Source organism: Oncorhynchus mykiss, chromosome 25 (assembly GCF_057628025.1).
Source record: "Oncorhynchus mykiss isolate SJ-2025 chromosome 25, ASM5762802v1, whole genome shotgun sequence".
Classification (NCBI taxonomy): Eukaryota; Metazoa; Chordata; class Actinopteri; order Salmoniformes; family Salmonidae; genus Oncorhynchus; species Oncorhynchus mykiss.
This window is the reverse complement of record NC_143046.1, coordinates 17,873,902-17,895,886: the sequence shown is the minus strand read 5'-3', so window position 1 is coordinate 17,895,886 and position 21,985 is coordinate 17,873,902. Positions and strand designations below refer to the sequence as shown.

General features: G+C 40.9%; 1 protein-coding gene across 1 annotated transcript in view; it reads left to right on the top strand.

Annotated features, from left to right (window-relative positions):
- The window catches only part of gpc3 (glypican 3), a 376,009-nt gene that overhangs the window by 206,628 nt on the left and 147,396 nt on the right, over positions 1-21,985 (top strand). The window contains exon 6 of the mRNA XM_036969955.2: positions 18,471-18,579. Within this exon, the coding sequence (XP_036825850.2) occupies positions 18,471-18,579 (109 nt within the window). The remainder of the gene's footprint in view (positions 1-18,470; positions 18,580-21,985) is intronic.

The window sequence follows — 21,985 nt, the reverse complement described above, 5'->3', positions numbered from 1 at the left end:
CCAACTGTCAATGTCCTCTCTGAGAGAAGACTATATTTCCAACTGTCAATGTCCTCTCTGAGAGATTACTATATTTCCAACTGTCAATGTCCTCTCTGAGAGAAGACTATATTTCCAACTGTCAATGTCCTCTCTGAGAGATTACTATATTTCCAACTGTCAATGTCCTCTCTGAGAGATTACTATATTTCCAACTGTCAATGTCCTCTCTGAGAGAAGACTATATTTCCAACTGTCAATGTCCTCTCTGAGAGATTACTATATTTCCAACTGTCAATGTCCTCTCTGAGAGATTACTATATTTCCAACTGTCAATGTCCTCTCTGAGAGATTACTATATTTCCAACTGTCAATGTCCTCTCTGAGAGAAGACTATATTTCCAACTGTCAATGTCCTCTCTGAGAGATTACTATATTTCCAACTGTCAATGTCCTCTCTGAGAGATTACTATATTTCCAACTGTCAATGTCCTCTCTGAGAGATTACTATATTTCCAACTGTCAATGTCCTCTCTGAGAGAAGACTATATTTCCAACTGTCAATGTCCTCTCTGAGAGATTACTATATTTCCAACTGTCAATGTCCTCTCTGAGAGAAGACTATATTTCCAACTGTCAATGTCCTCTCTGAGAGAAGACTATATTTCCAACTGTCAATGTCCTCTCTGAGAGATTACTATATTTCCAACTGTCAATGTCCTCTCTGAGAGAAGACTATATTTCCAACTGTCAATGTCCTCTCTGAGAGATTACTATATTTCCAACTGTCAATGTCCTCTCTGAGAGAAGACTATATTTCCAACTGTCAATGTCCTCTCTGAGAGAAGACTATATTTCCAACTGTCAATGTCCTCTCTGAGAGAAGACAATATTTCCAACTGTCAATGTCCTCTCTGAGAGATTACTATATTTCCAACTGTCAATGTCCTCTCTGAGAGAAGACTATATTTCCAACTGTCAATGTCCTCTCTGAGAGAAGACTATATTTCCAACTGTCAATGTCCTGTCTGAGAGAAGACAATATTTCCAACTGTCAATGTCCTCTCTGAGAGATTACTATATTTCCAACTGTCAATGTCCTCTCTGAGAGAAGACTATATTTCCAACTGTCAATGTCCTCTCTGAGAGATTACTATATTTCCAACTGTCAATGTCCTCTCTGAGAGAAGACAATATTTCCAACTGTCAATGTCCTCTTTGAGAGATTACTATATTTCCAACTGTCAATGTCCTCTCTGAGAGATTACTATATTTCCAACTGTCAATGTCCTCTCTGAGAGATTACTATATTTCCAACTGTCAATGTCCTCTCTGAGAGATTACTATATTTCCAACTGTCAATGTCCTCTCTGAGAGAAGACTATATTTCCAACTGTCAATGTCCTCTCTGAGAGAAGACTATATTTCCAACTGTCAATGTCCTCTCTGAGAGATTACTATATTTCCAACTGTCAATGTCCTCTCTGAGAGAAGACTATATTTCCAACTGTCAATGTCCTCTCTGAGAGAAGACTATATTTCCAACTGTCAATGTCCTCTCTGAGAGATTACTATATTTCCAACTGTCAATGTCCTCTCTGAGAGATTACTATATTTCCAACTGTCAATGTCCTCTCTGAGAGATTACTATATTTCCAACTGTCAATGTCCTCTCTGAGAGATTACTATATTTCCAACTGTCAATGTCCTCTCTGAGAGAAGACTATATTTCCAACTGTCAATGTCCTCTCTGAGAGAAGACTATATTTCCAACTGTCAATGTCCTCTCTGAGAGATTACTATATGTCCAACTGTCAATGTCCTCTCTGAGAGAAGACTATATTTCCAACTGTCAATGTCCTCTCTGAGAGATTACTATATTTCTAACTGTCAATGTCCTCTCTGAGAGAAGACTATATTTCCAACTGTCAATGTCCTCTCTGAGAGATTACTATATTTCCAACTGTCAATGTCCTCTCTGAGAGATTACTATATTTCTAACTGTCAATGTCCTCTCTGAGAGAAGACTATATTTCCAACTGTCAATGTCCTCTCTGAGAGAAGACTATATTTCCAACTGTCAATGTCCTCTCTGAGAGAAGACTATATTTCCAACTGTCAATGTCCTCTCTGAGAGAAGACTATATTTCCAACTGTCAATGTCCTCTCTGAGAGATTACTATATTTCCAACTGTCAATGTCCTCTCTGAGAGATTACTATATTTCCAACTGTCAATGTCCTCTCTGAGAGGACTATATTTCCAACTGTCAATGTCCTCTCTGAGAGATTACTATATTTCCAACTGTCAATGTCCTCTCTGAGAGATTACTATATTTCCAACTGTCAATGTCCTCTCTGAGAGATTACTATATTTCCAACTGTCAATGTCCTCTCTGAGAGATTACTATATTTCCAACTGTCAATGTCCTCTCTGAGAGATTACTATATTTCTAACTGTCAATGTCCTCTCTGAGAGAAGACTATATTTCCAACTGTCAATGTCCTCTCTGAGAGAAGACTATATTTCCAACTGTCAATGTCCTCTCTGAGAGAAGACTATATTTCCAACTGTCAATGTCCTCTCTGAGAGATTACTATATTTCCAACTGTCAATGTCCTCTCTGAGAGATTACTATATTTCCAACTGTCAATGTCCTCTCTGAGAGATTACTATATTTCCAACTGTCAATGTCCTCTCTGAGAGAAGACTATATTTCCAACTGTCAATGTCCTCTCTGAGAGAAGACTATATTTCCAACTGTCAATGTCCTCTCTGAGAGAAGACTATATTTCCAACTGTCAATGTCCTCTCTGAGAGATTACTATATTTCCAACTGTCAATGTCCTCTCTGAGAGATTACTATATTTCTAACTGTCAATGTCCTCTCTGAGAGAAGACTATATTTCCAACTGTCAATGTCCTCTCTGAGAGAAGACTATATTTCCAACTGTCAATGTCCTCTCTGAGAGATTACTATATTTCCAACTGTCAATGTCCTCTCTGAGAGATTACTATATTTCCAACTGTCAATGTCCTCTCTGAGAGATTACTATATTTCCAACTGTCAATGTCCTCTCTGAGAGATTACTATATTTCCAACTGTCAATGTCCTGTCTGAGAGATTACTATATTTCCAACTGTCAATGTCCTCTCTGAGAGATTACTATATTTCCAACTGTCAATGTCCTCTCTGAGAGATTACTATATTTCCAACTGTCAATGTCCTGTCTGAGAGATTACTATATTTCCAACTGTCAATGTCCTCTCTGAGAGAAGACTATATTTCCAACTGTCAATGTCCTCTCTGAGAGATTACTATATTTCCAACTGTCAATGTCCTCTCTGAGAGATTACTATATTTCCAACTGTCAATGTCCTCTCTGAGAGATTACTATATTTCCAACTGTCAATGTCCTCTCTGAGAGATTACTATATTTCCAACTGTCAATGTCCTCTCTGAGAGAAGACTATATTTCCAACTGTCAATGTCCTGTCTGAGAGATTACTATATTTCCAACTGTCAATGTCCTCTCTGAGAGAAGACTATATTTCCAACTGTCAATGTCCTCTCTGAGAGATTACTATATTTCCAACTGTCAATGTCCTCTCTGAGAGAAGACTATATTTCCAACTGTCAATGTCCTCTCTGAGAGAAGACTATATTTCCAACTGTCAATGTCCTGTCTGAGAGAAGACTATATTTCCAACTGTCAATGTCCTCTCTGAGAGAAGACTATATTTCCAACTGTCAATGTCCTCTCTGAGAGATTACTATATTTCCAACTGTCAATGTCCTCTCTGAGAGAAGACTATATTTCCAACTGTCAATGTCCTCTCTGAGAGAAGACTATATTTCCAACTGTCAATGTCCTGTCTGAGAGATTACTATATTTCCAACTGTCAATGTCCTCTCTGAGAGAAGACTATATTTCCAACTGTCAATGTCCTGTCTGAGAGAAGACTATATTTCCAACTGTCAATGTCCTCTCTGAGAGATTACTATATGTCCAACTGTCAATGTCCTCTCTGAGAGATTACTATATTTCCAACTGTCAATGTCCTGTCTGAGAGAAGACTATATTTCCAACTGTCAATGTCCTCTCTGAGAGATTACTATATTTCCAACTGTCAATGTCCTCTCTGAGAGATTACTATATTTCCAACTGTCAATGTCCTCTCTGAGAGATTACTATATTTCTAACTGTCAATGTCCTCTCTGAGAGAAGACTATATTTCCAACTGTCAATGTCCTCTCTGAGAGATTACTATATTTCCAACTGTCAATGTCCTCTCTGAGAGATTACTATATTTCCAACTGTCAATGTCCTCTCTGAGAGATTACTATATTTCCAACTGTCAATGTCCTCTCTGAGAGAAGACTATATTTCCAACTGTCAATGTCCTCTCTGAGAGATTACTATATTTCCAACTGTCAATGTCCTCTCTGAGAGAAGACTATATTTCCAACTGTCAATGTCCTCTCTGAGAGATTACTATATGTCCAACTGTCAATGTCCTCTCTGAGAGATTACTATATTTCCAACTGTCAATGTCCTCTCTGAGAGATTACTATATTTCCAACTGTCAATGTCCTCTCTGAGAGATTACTATATTTCCAACTGTCAATGTCCTCTCTGAGAGAAGACTATATTTCCAACTGTCAATGTCCTCTCTGAGAGATTACTATATTTCCAACTGTCAATGTCCTCTCTGAGAGAAGACTATATTTCCAACTGTCAATGTCCTCTCTGAGAGATTACTATATTTCCAACTGTCAATGTCTTCTCTGAGAGAAGACTATATTTCCAACTGTCAATGTCCTCTCTGAGAGAAGACTATATTTCCAACTGTCAATGTCCTCTCTGAGAGATTACTATATTTCCAACTGTCAATGTCCTCTCTGAGAGATTACTATATTTCCAACTGTCAATGTCCTCTCTGAGAGAAGACTATATTTCCAACTGTCAATGTCCTCTCTGAGAGATTACTATATTTCCAACTGTCAATGTCCTCTCTGAGAGAAGACTATATTTCCAACTGTCAATGTCCTCTCTGAGAGAAGACTATATTTCCAACTGTCAATGTCCTCTCTGAGAGAAGACAATATTTCCAACTGTCAATGTCCTCTCTGAGAGATTACTATATTTCCAACTGTCAATGTCCTCTCTGAGAGAAGACTATATTTCCAACTGTCAATGTCCTCTCTGAGAGATTACTATATTTCCAACTGTCAATGTCCTCTCTGAGAGAAGACTATATTTCCAACTGTCAATGTCCTCTCTGAGAGATTACTATATTTCCAACTGTCAATGTCCTCTCTGAGAGAAGACTATATTTCCAACTGTCAATGTCCTCTCTGAGAGATTACTATATTTCCAACTGTCAATGTCCTCTCTGAGAGATTACTATATTTCCAACTGTCAATGTCCTCTCTGAGAGATTACTATATTTCTAACTGTCAATGTCCTCTCTGAGAGAAGACTATATTTCCAACTGTCAATGTCCTCTCTGAGAGATTACTATATTTCCAACTGTCAATGTCCTCTCTGAGAGAAGACTATATTTCCAACTGTCAATGTCCTCTCTGAGAGATTACTATATTTCCAACTGTCAATGTCCTCTCTGAGAGAAGACTATATTTCCAACTGTCAATGTCCTCTCTGAGAGAAGACTATATTTCCAACTGTCAATGTCCTCTCTGAGAGATTACTATATTTCCAACTGTCAATGTCCTCTCTGAGAGATTACTATATTTCCAACTGTCAATGTCCTCTCTGAGAGATTACTATATTTCTAACTGTCAATGTCCTCTCTGAGAGAAGACTATATTTCCAACTGTCAATGTCCTCTCTGAGAGATTACTATATTTCCAACTGTCAATGTCCTCTCTGAGAGATTACTATATTTCCAACTGTCAATGTCCTCTCTGAGAGAAGACTATATTTCCAACTGTCAATGTCCTCTCTGAGAGATTACTATATTTCCAACTGTCAATGTCCTCTCTGAGAGATTACTATATTTCCAACTGTCAATGTCCTCTCTGAGAGAAGACTATATTTCCAACTGTCAATGTCCTCTCTGAGAGATTACTATATTTCCAACTGTCAATGTCCTCTCTGAGAGAAGACTATATTTCCAACTGTCAATGTCCTCTCTGAGAGATTACTATATTTCCAACTGTCAATGTCCTCTCTGAGAGAAGACTATATTTCCAACTGTCAATGTCCTCTCTGAGAGAAGACTATATTTCCAACTGTCAATGTCCTCTCTGAGAGATTACTATATTTCCAACTGTCAATGTCCTCTCTGAGAGATTACTATATTTCCAACTGTCAATGTCCTCTCTGAGAGAAGACTATATTTCCAACTGTCAATGTCCTCTCTGAGAGATTACTATATTTCCAACTGTCAATGTCCTCTCTGAGAGAAGACTATATTTCCAACTGTCAATGTCCTCTCTGAGAGAAGACTATATTTCCAACTGTCAATGTCCTCTCTGAGAGAAGACAATATTTCCAACTGTCAATGTCCTCTCTGAGAGATTACTATATTTCCAACTGTCAATGTCCTCTCTGAGAGAAGACTATATTTCCAACTGTCAATGTCCTCTCTGAGAGAAGACTATATTTCCAACTGTCAATGTCCTCTCTGAGAGAAGACAATATTTCCAACTGTCAATGTCCTCTCTGAGAGATTACTATATTTCCAACTGTCAATGTCCTCTCTGAGAGAAGACTATATTTCCAACTGTCAATGTCCTCTCTGAGAGATTACTATATTTCCAACTGTCAATGTCCTCTCTGAGAGAAGACAATATTTCCAACTGTCAATGTCCTCTCTGAGAGATTACTATATTTCCAACTGTCAATGTCCTCTCTGAGAGATTACTATATTTCCAACTGTCAATGTCCTCTCTGAGAGATTACTATATTTCCAACTGTCAATGTCCTCTCTGAGAGATTACTATATTTCCAACTGTCAATGTCCTCTCTGAGAGAAGACTATATTTCCAACTGTCAATGTCCTCTCTGAGAGAAGACTATATTTCCAACTGTCAATGTCCTCTCTGAGAGAAGACTATATTTCCAACTGTCAATGTCCTCTCTGAGAGAAGACTATATTTCCAACTGTCAATGTCCTCTCTGAGAGAAGACTATATTTCCAACTGTCAATGTCCTCTCTGAGAGATTACTATATTTCCAACTGTCAATGTCCTCTCTGAGAGATTACTATATTTCCAACTGTCAATGTCCTCTCTGAGAGATTACTATATTTCCAACTGTCAATGTCCTCTCTGAGAGAAGACTATATTTCCAACTGTCAATGTCCTCTCTGAGAGAAGACTATATTTCCAACTGTCAATGTCCTCTCTGAGAGATTACTATATTTCCAACTGTCAATGTCCTCTCTGAGAGAAGACTATATGTCCAACTGTCAATGTCCTCTCTGAGAGATTACTATATTTCCAACTGTCAATGTCCTCTCTGAGAGAAGACTATATTTCCAACTGTCAATGTCCTCTCTGAGAGATTACTATATTTCCAACTGTCAATGTCCTCTCTGAGAGAAGACTATATTTCCAACTGTCAATGTCCTCTCTGAGAGAAGACTATATTTCCAACTGTCAATGTCCTCTCTGAGAGAAGACAATATTTCCAACTGTCAATGTCCTCTCTGAGAGATTACTATATTTCCAACTGTCAATGTCCTCTCTGAGAGAAGACTATATTTCCAACTGTCAATGTCCTCTCTGAGAGATTACTATATTTCCAACTGTCAATGTCCTCTCTGAGAGAAGACTATATTTCCAACTGTCAATGTCCTCTCTGAGAGATTACTATATTTCCAACTGTCAATGTCCTCTCTGAGAGATTACTATATTTCCAACTGTCAATGTCCTCTCTGAGAGAAGACTATATTTCCAACTGTCAATGTCCTCTCTGAGAGATTACTATATTTCCAACTGTCAATGTCCTCTCTGAGAGATTACTATATTTCCAACTGTCAATGTCCTCTCTGAGAGATTACTATATTTCCAACTGTCAATGTCCTCTCTGAGAGAAGACTATATTTCCAACTGTCAATGTCCTCTCTGAGAGATTACTATATTTCCAACTGTCAATGTCCTCTCTGAGAGATTACTATATTTCCAACTGTCAATGTCCTCTCTGAGAGATTACTATATTTCCAACTGTCAATGTCCTCTCTGAGAGAAGACTATATTTCCAACTGTCAATGTCCTCTCTGAGAGATTACTATATTTCCAACTGTCAATGTCCTCTCTGAGAGAAGACTATATTTCCAACTGTCAATGTCCTCTCTGAGAGAAGACTATATTTCCAACTGTCAATGTCCTCTCTGAGAGATTACTATATTTCCAACTGTCAATGTCCTCTCTGAGAGAAGACTATATTTCCAACTGTCAATGTCCTCTCTGAGAGATTACTATATTTCCAACTGTCAATGTCCTCTCTGAGAGAAGACTATATTTCCAACTGTCAATGTCCTCTCTGAGAGAAGACTATATTTCCAACTGTCAATGTCCTCTCTGAGAGAAGACAATATTTCCAACTGTCAATGTCCTCTCTGAGAGATTACTATATTTCCAACTGTCAATGTCCTCTCTGAGAGAAGACTATATTTCCAACTGTCAATGTCCTCTCTGAGAGAAGACTATATTTCCAACTGTCAATGTCCTGTCTGAGAGAAGACAATATTTCCAACTGTCAATGTCCTCTCTGAGAGATTACTATATTTCCAACTGTCAATGTCCTCTCTGAGAGAAGACTATATTTCCAACTGTCAATGTCCTCTCTGAGAGATTACTATATTTCCAACTGTCAATGTCCTCTCTGAGAGAAGACAATATTTCCAACTGTCAATGTCCTCTTTGAGAGATTACTATATTTCCAACTGTCAATGTCCTCTCTGAGAGATTACTATATTTCCAACTGTCAATGTCCTCTCTGAGAGATTACTATATTTCCAACTGTCAATGTCCTCTCTGAGAGATTACTATATTTCCAACTGTCAATGTCCTCTCTGAGAGAAGACTATATTTCCAACTGTCAATGTCCTCTCTGAGAGAAGACTATATTTCCAACTGTCAATGTCCTCTCTGAGAGATTACTATATTTCCAACTGTCAATGTCCTCTCTGAGAGAAGACTATATTTCCAACTGTCAATGTCCTCTCTGAGAGAAGACTATATTTCCAACTGTCAATGTCCTCTCTGAGAGATTACTATATTTCCAACTGTCAATGTCCTCTCTGAGAGATTACTATATTTCCAACTGTCAATGTCCTCTCTGAGAGATTACTATATTTCCAACTGTCAATGTCCTCTCTGAGAGATTACTATATTTCCAACTGTCAATGTCCTCTCTGAGAGAAGACTATATTTCCAACTGTCAATGTCCTCTCTGAGAGAAGACTATATTTCCAACTGTCAATGTCCTCTCTGAGAGATTACTATATGTCCAACTGTCAATGTCCTCTCTGAGAGAAGACTATATTTCCAACTGTCAATGTCCTCTCTGAGAGATTACTATATTTCTAACTGTCAATGTCCTCTCTGAGAGAAGACTATATTTCCAACTGTCAATGTCCTCTCTGAGAGATTACTATATTTCCAACTGTCAATGTCCTCTCTGAGAGATTACTATATTTCTAACTGTCAATGGCCTCTCTGAGAGAAGACTATATTTCCAACTGTCAATGTCCTCTCTGAGAGAAGACTATATTTCCAACTGTCAATGTCCTCTCTGAGAGAAGACTATATTTCCAACTGTCAATGTCCTCTCTGAGAGAAGACTATATTTCCAACTGTCAATGTCCTCTCTGAGAGATTACTATATTTCCAACTGTCAATGTCCTCTCTGAGAGATTACTATATTTCCAACTGTCAATGTCCTCTCTGAGAGGACTATATTTCCAACTGTCAATGTCCTCTCTGAGAGATTACTATATTTCCAACTGTCAATGTCCTCTCTGAGAGATTACTATATTTCCAACTGTCAATGTCCTCTCTGAGAGATTACTATATTTCCAACTGTCAATGTCCTCTCTGAGAGATTACTATATTTCCAACTGTCAATGTCCTCTCTGAGAGATTACTATATTTCTAACTGTCAATGTCCTCTCTGAGAGAAGACTATATTTCCAACTGTCAATGTCCTCTCTGAGAGAAGACTATATTTCCAACTGTCAATGTCCTCTCTGAGAGAAGACTATATTTCCAACTGTCAATGTCCTCTCTGAGAGATTACTATATTTCCAACTGTCAATGTCCTCTCTGAGAGATTACTATATTTCCAACTGTCAATGTCCTCTCTGAGAGATTACTATATTTCCAACTGTCAATGTCCTCTCTGAGAGAAGACTATATTTCCAACTGTCAATGTCCTCTCTGAGAGAAGACTATATTTCCAACTGTCAATGTCCTCTCTGAGAGAAGACTATATTTCCAACTGTCAATGTCCTCTCTGAGAGATTACTATATTTCCAACTGTCAATGTCCTCTCTGAGAGATTACTATATTTCTAACTGTCAATGTCCTCTCTGAGAGAAGACTATATTTCCAACTGTCAATGTCCTCTCTGAGAGAAGACTATATTTCCAACTGTCAATGTCCTCTCTGAGAGATTACTATATTTCCAACTGTCAATGTCCTCTCTGAGAGATTACTATATTTCCAACTGTCAATGTCCTCTCTGAGAGATTACTATATTTCCAACTGTCAATGTCCTCTCTGAGAGATTACTATATTTCCAACTGTCAATGTCCTGTCTGAGAGATTACTATATTTCCAACTGTCAATGTCCTCTCTGAGAGATTACTATATTTCCAACTGTCAATGTCCTCTCTGAGAGATTACTATATTTCCAACTGTCAATGTCCTGTCTGAGAGATTACTATATTTCCAACTGTCAATGTCCTCTCTGAGAGAAGACTATATTTCCAACTGTCAATGTCCTCTCTGAGAGATTACTATATTTCCAACTGTCAATGTCCTCTCTGAGAGATTACTATATTTCCAACTGTCAATGTCCTCTCTGAGAGATTACTATATTTCCAACTGTCAATGTCCTCTCTGAGAGATTACTATATTTCCAACTGTCAATGTCCTCTCTGAGAGAAGACTATATTTCCAACTGTCAATGTCCTGTCTGAGAGATTACTATATTTCCAACTGTCAATGTCCTCTCTGAGAGAAGACTATATTTCCAACTGTCAATGTCCTCTCTGAGAGATTACTATATTTCCAACTGTCAATGTCCTCTCTGAGAGAAGACTATATTTCCAACTGTCAATGTCCTCTCTGAGAGAAGACTATATTTCCAACTGTCAATGTCCTGTCTGAGAGAAGACTATATTTCCAACTGTCAATGTCCTCTCTGAGAGAAGACTATATTTCCAACTGTCAATGTCCTCTCTGAGAGATTACTATATTTCCAACTGTCAATGTCCTCTCTGAGAGAAGACTATATTTCCAACTGTCAATGTCCTCTCTGAGAGAAGACTATATTTCCAACTGTCAATGTCCTGTCTGAGAGATTACTATATTTCCAACTGTCAATGTCCTCTCTGAGAGAAGACTATATTTCCAACTGTCAATGTCCTGTCTGAGAGAAGACTATATTTCCAACTGTCAATGTCCTCTCTGAGAGATTACTATATGTCCAACTGTCAATGTCCTCTCTGAGAGATTACTATATTTCCAACTGTCAATGTCCTGTCTGAGAGAAGACTATATTTCCAACTGTCAATGTCCTCTCTGAGAGATTACTATATGTCCAACTGTCAATGTCCTCTCTGAGAGAAGACTATATTTCCAACTGTCAATGTCCTCTCTGAGAGATTACTATATTTCCAACTGTCAATGTCCTCTCTGAGAGATTACTATATTTCCAACTGTCAATGTCCTCTCTGAGAGAAGACTATATTTCCAACTGTCAATGTCCTCTCTGAGAGAAGACTATATTTCCAACTGTCAATGTCCTGTCTGAGAGATTACTATATTTCCAACTGTCAATGTCCTCTCTGAGAGATTACTATATTTCCAACTGTCAATGTCCTCTCTGAGAGAAGACTATATTTCCAACTGTCAATGTCCTGTCTGAGAGATTACTATATTTCCAACTGTCAATGTCCTCTCTGAGAGAAGACTATATTTCCAACTGTCAATGTCCTGTCTGAGAGAAGACTATATTTCCAACTGTCAATGTCCTCTCTGAGAGATTACTATATGTCCAACTGTCAATGTCCTCTCTGAGAGATTACTATATTTCCAACTGTCAATGTCCTCTCTGAGAGATTACTATATTTCCAACTGTCAATGTCCTCTCTGAGAGAAGACTATATTTCCAACTGTCAATGTCCTCTCTGAGAGATTACTATATTTCCAACTGTCAATGTCCTCTCTGAGAGATTACTATATTTCCAACTGTCAATGTCCTCTCTGAGAGATTACTATATTTCCAACTGTCAATGTCCTCTCTGAGAGAAGACTATATTTCCAACTGTCAATGTCCTCTCTGAGAGAAGACTATATTTCCAACTGTCAATGTCCTCTCTGAGAGATTACTATATTTCCAACTGTCAATGTCCTGTCTGAGAGAAGACTATATTTCCAACTGTCAATGTCCTCTCTGAGAGAAGACTATATTTCCAACTGTCAATGTCCTCTCTGAGAGAAGACTATATTTCCAACTTTCAATGTCCTCTCTGAGAGTAGGGCAAGCTATATATATTTCCAACTATCAATGTCCTGTCAGCAGACTGTATCTACCTCAGTTACCTCGTACCCCTGCGCATTCACTCGGTATTGTTACCCCTTGTATTTTTCCAAGTTATTGTTACTCATTGTGTATTTACTATTGCTTTTATTATTATGCGTTTTACTTTTCTAATATTTCTCTATTTTCTCTCTCTGCATTGTTGGGAAGGACCGTAAGCATTTCTCTGTTAGTCTACACCTGTTGTCAATGAAGCGTGTGACAACTACATTTGGATTTGATTTGAGTCATATCTTCTTTTCTTCTCATCCAGTTTATACCAATAGGGCTTACCTTATCATAGTTTTTACACAGGGTAGATTCATCTCGAGCTCAGAATGCCTCTCACACCATTTCTGTAGAGACATCGAGGTCTGAGCTAAATGTGTCTCTCGTTATCAGACGCGTCTTGCGTGTCACCTGTATCCTAGATCAGAGGAATGACACCTTAACATCATCTCAAATATGTTTTTAAACACACAGGGTGCCTCCTCACACCACACAAAAGGATGTGGGCAAACTCTCAGCACTGAAAATAAACATACCACTTTTTTCTTAGTAATCTAATGTCATATTCAAGTTGTGTCCATATCTAAATATTGCAGAATTTCTTAGTGCAAATTCTATTTATTTTCCACCACTTCATTCACACTTTGCTCTTTGTGTGTCATTATGCAACACTGAGATGCAGCTCCTAGCCCATAGCATGTATCATAGCTATTAACATCTAATCACCAGCCATCATCAGCCTATCATGACCTGCACTACCGAAAGTACACTACACGACAAAATGCTCGTCCAACATCTCATTCCAAAATAAAGGGCGTTAATATTTAGTTGGTCCCCCCTTTGCTGCTATAACAGCCTCCACTCTGGGAAGGCTTTCCACTAGATGTTGGAACATTGGAAGCAAGTCCCCGCAGCATTCAGCCACAAAAGCATTTGTGAGGTCGGGCACTGATGTTGGGTAATTAGGCCTTGCTCACAGTCTGCGTTCCAATTCATCCCAAAGGTGTTTGATGGGGTTGAGGTAAGGGCTCTCTACAGGCCAGTCAAGTTCTTCCCCACTGATCTCGACAAACCATTTCTGTATGGATCTCACTTTGTGCAAAAGGACATTGTCATGCCAAAACTGTTGCCACAAAGTTGGAAGCACTGAATTGTCTAGAATGTCATTGCATGCTGTAGTGTTAAGATTTCCCTTCACCGGAACCATGAAGAACAGCCCCAGACCATTATTCCTCCTTGAACAAACCTTACAGTTGGCACTATGCTTTGGGGCAGGTAGCGTTCTCCTGGCATCCCCTAAACTCAGATTCGTCCGTCAGACGGTGAAGCGTGATTCTTCACTCCAAAGAACGCGTTTCTACTGATCGAGAGTCCAATGGTGGCAAGCTTTACACCTCGGCCATGGAAACCCATTTCATGAAGCTCCCGACTAACAGTTCTTGTGCTGGCGTTGCTTCCAGGGGCAGTTTGGAACTTGGTAGTGAGTGTTGCAACAGAGGATATGCTACGCGCTTCAGTACTCGGCGGTCCAGTTCTGTGAGCTTGTGTGGCCTACCACTTCACGGCTGAGCCGTTGTTGCTCCTAGACATTTCCACTTCACAATAACAGCACTTGACTCGTTGGAAAGGCGGCATCCTATGACGGTGCCACGTTTAGAGTCACTGAGCTCTTTAGTAAGGCCATTCTACTGCCAATGTTTGTTCATGGAGATTGCATGGCTGTGTGCTCGATTTTATACCTGTCAGCAATGGGTGTGGCTGAAATAGCCGAATCCACTCATTTGAGGGGTTGTCCACATACACTATATATACACAAAAGTATGTCCTCTGTCTGCTGGTAGTATATCACGTCTCTATTATTAATGTGATTAGAAGGATAAATAACAGTGGAAATGTAATTAAGGGTTTAATGAAAAGTATGAGTTAGGTGGCACCGTGTTAATGAGGAGTTAATGGATGATGGAGCAGGGAGGAGAGGAGTGGGGAGGGGAGAGGAGGGTTGGTGAGAGAAGGGTTGGGAGAGGGGGGTGGAGGAGAGGGGGTGTGTCATAGACACATGGCTTCACACTGTGCCATCGCCCCTCCCTGCAGCTGTTGGCTTCTTCAGACACTCCATTTCCTCTTCCTTTGACCTCTTTTTGACTTTCCTGTTCTCAGCAAACCATCCCTTTCCTTTCCTGTTCTCAGCAAACCATCACTTTCCTTTCCTGTTTTCAGCAAACCATCCCTTTCCTTTCCTGTTCTCAGCAAACCATCACTTTCCTTTCCTGTTCTCAGCAAACCATCCCTTTCCTTTCCTGTTCTCAGCAAACCATCACTTTCCTTTCCTGTTTTCAGCAAACCATCCCTTTCCTTTCCTGTTCTCAGCAAACCATCACTTTCCTTTCCTGTTCTCAGCAAACCATCACTTTCCTTTCCTGTTCTCAGCAAACCATCACTTTCCTTTCCTGTTTTCAGCAAACCATCCCTTTCCTTTCCTGTTCTCAGCAAACCATCACTTTCCTTTCCTGTTCTCAGCAAACCATCACTTTCCTTTCCTGTTCTCAGCAAACCATCACTTTCCTTTCCTGTTCTCAGCAAACCATCACTTTCCTTTCCTGTTCTCAGCAAACCATCACTTTCCTTTCCTGTTCTCAGCAAACCATCACTTTCCTTTCCTGTTCTCAGCAAACCATCACTTTCCTTTCCTGTTCTCAGCAAACCATCACTTTCCTTTCCTGTTTTCAGCAAACCATCCCTTTCCTTTCCTGTTCTCAGCAAACCATCACTTTCCTTTCCTGTTCTCAGCAAACCATCACTTTCATTTCCTGTTCTCAGCAAACCATCACTTTCCTTTCCTGTTCTCAGCAAACCATCACTTTCCTTTCCTGTTCTCAGCAAACCATCACTCTCCTTTCCTGTTCTCAGCAAACCATCACTTTCCTTGCTGGTTAAATTGTCCTCACCTTTTAAACACACATTTGTCACAATGAAAGTTTGATCGCCAACTTGTAATCCTAAAAAGAATTAAATGACTCACCTCTGGTTTGTTCAGCCATTTGGATGAGTTAGGGTTAGAGTTTTGGGATAAACGTGAAAATAAGGTAAACACATGCTTAGGAGATCTGATATGTTTTGCTCTATGAGATAATATCAGTCAGGTAACTGAAGAAAAAAAAGATGCCATTTCTCTCTGCGAGGATCGAAACTGGAGACAGGACAAAGTAACGATGCAGACACAGGGAGCAACCGGGGGAGCAGACAGTTATAGACAGGGAAATCAACAACGGGAAGGAGTCCAGGTGTGTCCAATGAGCGCTGCTGCGCATAGTGATGGTAACAGGTGTGTGTAATGAAGGGCAGCCTTGCTCCCTCGAGCGCCAGAAAGGGAGAGCGGGAGCATGCGTGACAGCTATGAGAGGATATACTGTAAGATAACATCAATCATTTTCACCCTTATCGTGATGGTGCACAGGCAGCTAGCTATGCCTTAGTCTGTGTGAGCCAGTCATTCTTTAATCAGTTTCTCATTCCTTTGGGGGGGTGTTCCTCTTCTATTCAGCTGTGTAAACACACCTGTCTGGTTGCGTGCGTGGGGCCATTCTCCGAGGTTGACATGCTGATAGCATCAGAGTTTGGTTCATAAAGGGTTAAAGCCAGGCGTAGCAGAGAGCACGACAGCACCTGGGAGAATGCTTCAGTACAATATAACACAGAGGAAGAGTTCCAACCTGGGCTGCTTCAGTACAATATAACACAGAGGAAGAGTTCCAACCTAGGCTCTGTCAGTACAATATAACACAGAGGAAGAGTTCCAAACTGGGCTGTGTCAGTACAACATAACACAGAGGAAGAGTTCCAACCTGGGCTGCTTCAGTACAATATAACACAGAGGAAGAGTTCCAACCTGGGCTGTGTCAGTACAACATAACACAGAGGAAGAGTTCCAACCTGGGCTGTGTCAGTACAATTTAACACAGAGGAAGAGTTCCAACCTGGGCTGTGTCAGTACAATATAACACAGAGGAAGAGTTCCAACCTGGGCTGTGTCAGTACAATATAACACAGAGGAAGAGATCTAACCTGGGCTGTGTTAGTACAATATAACACAGAGGAAGAGTTCCAACCTGGGCTGCTTCAGTACAATATAACACAGAGGAAGAGTTCCAACCTGGGCTGTGTCAGTACAATATAACACAGAGGAAGAGTTCCAACCTGGGCTGTGTCAGTACAATATAACACAGAGGAAGAGATCTAACCTGGGCTGTGTTAGTACAATATAACTTGTGTTATATTGTACTGAAGCAGCCCAGGTTGGAACTCTTCCTCTGTGTTATATTGTACTAACACAGCCCAGGTTAGATCTCTTCCTCTGTGTTACATAACAACATAACACATAACACAGAGGAAGAGTTCCAACCTGGGCTGCTTCAGTACAATATAACACAGAGGAAGAGTTCCAACCTGGGCTGTGTCAGTACAATATAACACAGAGGAAGAGTTCCAACCTGGGCTGCTTCAGTACAATATAACACAGAGGAAGAGTTCCAACCTGGGCTGCTTCAGTACAATATAACACAGAGGAAGAGTTCCAACCTGGGCTCTGTCAGTACAATATAACACAGAGGAAGAGTTCCAACCTGGGCTGCTTCAGTACAATATAACACAGAGGAAGAGTTCCAACCTGGGCTGCTTCAGTACAATATAACATAGAGGAAGAGTTCCAACCTGGGCTCTGTCAGTACAATATAACACAGAGGAAGAGTTCCAACCTGGGCTGTTTCAGTACAATATAACATAGAGGAAGAGTTCCAACCTGGGCTCTGTCAGTACAATATAACACAGAGGAAGAGTTCCAACCTGGGCTGCTTCAGTACAATATAACACAGAGGAAGAGTTCCAACCTGGGCTGCTTCAGTACAATATAACATAGAGGAAGAGTTCCAACCTGGGCTGCTTCAGTACAATATAACACAGAGGAAGAGTTCCAACCTGGGCTCTGTCAGTACAATATAACACAGAGGAAGAGTTCCAACCTGGGCTCTGTCAGTACAATATAACACAGAGGAAGAGTTCCAACCTGGGCTGCTTCAGTACAATATAACATAGAGGAAGAGTTCCAACCTGGGCTCTGTCAGTACAATATAACACAGAGGAAGAGTTCCAACCTGGGCTGCTTCAGTACAATATAACACAGAGGAAGAGTTCCAACCTGGGCTGCTTCAGTACAATATAACACAGAGGAAGAGTTCCAACATATTTTTCTTCCTCCTCCACCTATCTACCTCTGACTACGCCTCTGCAGGATCTTATCCGTCTGGGACTGGGGCTTTCCATTCTGTGATTCAGGCTATCAAATCAAATGAAATGTTCTCACTACTCTCCGTAGTAAACTGACTGGAGGATAGATTGGGGATATGACGTATGAACATGCATCATCTTATCTTACACATAATATTCAATTATTGACTTATGAATGCACCTCGAGTTACTGGTGATTTGTTTCTAAATTGTTAAAAATCCTGCCTGAAGAGCTTTTATTCGTCTTATCAACACTAGATGGCGATAGAGCTTCATATTGTGCACTGGTCTGTGGAGTGTCGTCAAATGTCCTGTTCACCATACCATTCATGTGATTTATTTAACACCAAACAGAACAACGCAGCTTTTCAAAAATGTATCTGATGAAACCTACATTTTTATTTTCTTTTTCTGTCTTTTCCAGGTTTCCTGTCCCAGTGAAGCGCTCTCACCCTCATGGCCCTGACCCTAAGATCAAAGCCCCTGAACCAGTCATCTCCCAGATCATCGACAAACTCAAACACATCAACCAGGTGGTCTGCTTGTTTGTGTGTGTGTGTGTGTTTGTGTGTGTGTGTGTGTGTGTGTGTGTGTGTGTGTGTGTGTGTGTGTGTGTGTGTGTGCGTTTATGCGTTTGTGGGTACATTCATATATGTTTATGCTCAGGTCAGTCAAAACAGGCTGTTGATGGAGGGCACATGTGTGGCCCCTACCCCTGGGCCTAGCCCCTACCCCTGAGCCTAGCCCCTACCCCTGAGCCTAGCCCCTACCCCTGAGCCTGGCCCTTACCCCTGGGCCTAGCCCCTACCCCTGAGTCTGGTCCCTACCCCTGAGCCTAGTCCCTACCCCTGGGCCTAGCCCCTACCCCTGAGCCTGGCCCCTATCAATGAGCCTGGCCCCTACCCCTGAGCCTAGCCCCTACCCCTGAGTCTGGTCCCTACCCCTGAGCCTGGCACCTACCCCTGAACCTGGACCTTACCCCTGGGCCTCGCCCCTATCCCTGAGCCTGGCCCTTACCCCTGGGCCTAGCCCCTACCCCTGGGCCTAGCCCCTACCCTACCCCTTGTTCTGACTCAGCCATATGGAATGCAGGTTACTCTGTAGAACTATCTGGTTCTGACCCAGCCATATGGAATACAGGTTACTCTGTAGAACTATCTGGTTCTGACTCAGCCATATGGAATGCAGGTTACTCTGTAGAACTATCTGGTTCTGACCCAGCCATATGGAATACAGGTTACTCTGTAGAACTATCTGGTTCTGACCCAGCCATATGGAATACAGGTTACTCTGTAGAACTATCTGGTTCTGACCCAGCCATATGGAATACAGGTTACTCTGTAGAACTATCTGGTTCTGACCCAGCCATATGGAATGCAGGTTACTCTGTAGAACTATCTGGTTCTGACCCAGCCATATGGAATGCAGGTTACTCTGTAGAACTATCTGGTTCTGACCCAGCCATATGGAATGCAGGTTACTCTGTAGAACTATCTGGTTCTGACCCAGCCATATGGAATGCAGGTTACTCTGTAGAACTATCTGGTTCTGACCCAGCAATATGGAATGCAGGTTACTCTGTAGAACTATCTGGTTCTGACCCAGCCATATGGAATGCAGTTTACTCTGTAGAACTATCTGGTTCTGACCCAGCCATATGGAATGCAGGTTACTCTGTAGAACTATCTGGTTCTGACCCAGCCATATGGAATGCAGGTTACTCTGTAGAACTATCTGGTTCTGACCCAGCCATATGGAATACAGGTTACTCTGTAGAACTATCTGGTTCTGACCCAGCCATATGGAATACAGGTTACTCTGTAGAACTATCTGGTTCTGACCCAGCCATATGGAATACAGGTTACTCTGTAGAACTATCTGGTTCTGACCCAGCCATATGGAATACAGGTTACTCTATAGAACTATCTGGTTCTGACCCAGCCATATGGAATACAGGTTACTCTGAAGAACTATCTGGTTCTGACCCAGCCATATGGAATGCAGGTTACTCTGTAGAACTATCTGGTTCTGACCCAGCCATATGGAATGCAGGTTACTCTGTAGAACTATCTGGTTCTGACACAGCCATATGGAATGCAGGTTACTCTGTAGAACTATCTGGTTCTGACCCAGCCATATGGAATACAGGTTACTCTGAAGAACTATCTGGTTCTGACCCAGCCATATGGAATGCAGGTTACTCTGTAGAACTATCTGGTTCTGACCCAGCCATATGGAATACAGGTTACTCTGCAGCTACAGTTGAAGTCAGAAGTTTACATACACCTTAGGGAAATACATTTAAACTCAGTTTTTCACAAATCCTGCCATTTAATCCTCGTAAAAAGTCCCTGTTTTATGTCAGTTAGGATCACCACTTTATTGTAAAAATGTGAAATGTCAGAATAATAGTAGAGAGAATGATTTATTTCAGCTTTTATTTATTTCGTCACATTCCCAGTGGGTCAGAAGTTTACATACACTCAATTAGTATTTGGTAGCATTGCCTCTAAATTGTTTAACTTGGGTCAAACGTTTTGGGTAGCCTTAGAGACATCATAACATAGAGACATAAGGGGACATCAGGTCATAAAGACATCAGGTCATAGATACATCAGGGGACATCAGATCATAGATACATCAGGGGACATCAGGTCATAGAGACATCAGGTCATAGAGACATCAGATCATAGAGACATCAGCACATAGAGACATCAGGACATAGATACATCAGGGGACATCATGTCATAGAGACATCATGTCATAGAGACATCATCACATAGAGACATCAGCACATAGAGACATCAGGTCATTGAGACATCAGCACATAATGACATCAGGACATAGAGACATCAGGGCATAGAGACATCAGGGCATAGAGACATCAGTACATAGAGACATCAGCACATAGAGACATCAGGGCATAGAGACATCAGCACATAGAGACATCAGGGCATAGAGACATCAGCACATAGAGACATCAGGACATAGAGACATCAGGACATAGAGACATCAGGGCATAGAGACATCAGTACATAGAGACATCAGCACATAGAGACATCAGGACATAGAGACATCAGGGCATAGAGACATCAGCACATAGAGACATCAGGACATAGAGACATCAGGTCATAGAGACATCAGGTCATAGAGACATCAGGTCATAGAGACATCAGCACATAGAGACATCAGCACATAGAGACATCAGGACATAGAGATATCAGGGCATATAGACATCAGTACATAGAGACATCAGGGCATAAAGACATCAGATCATAGAGACATCAGCACATAGAGACATCAGGACATAGATACATCAGGGGACATCAGGACATAGAGACATCAGGACATGGAGACATCAGGACATGGACACATCAGGACATCGGGACATCGGGACATGGAGACATCAGGACATAGAGGCATCAGGACATAGAGACATCAGTACATAGGGACATCAGGGCATAGAGACATCAGGACATAGGGACATCAGGACATGGAGACATCAGGACATGGACACATCAGGACATCGGGACATCAGGACATAGAGACATCAGGACATGGAGACATCAGGACATGGACACATCAGGACATCGGGACATCAGGACATGGAGACATGTTTCAACACAGAATTCAAAACATTGCTCATAGAAACACATTACTATTGGATAGACATTCTTACATACCTATTAAAAAAAACAAAATATTGTACATTGCTCAATTTTTGCACAACATCTTACGATCATTTAGGTCACTGCTACCTGGACTATTCTGATAGTGTGGGGATCAAAGTTTTTGTGACGGGCAACAGGACCAGCTCTACCATCATCACACTGACTAAGGCTCTGCTGTCTGTCATCAAGGCCCCCTACATACCAACTGTTCCTCCGTTTCCATGACAACCCACCTCAGAGGGAGCCGAGGGTGCTAACAGGTGCCCGC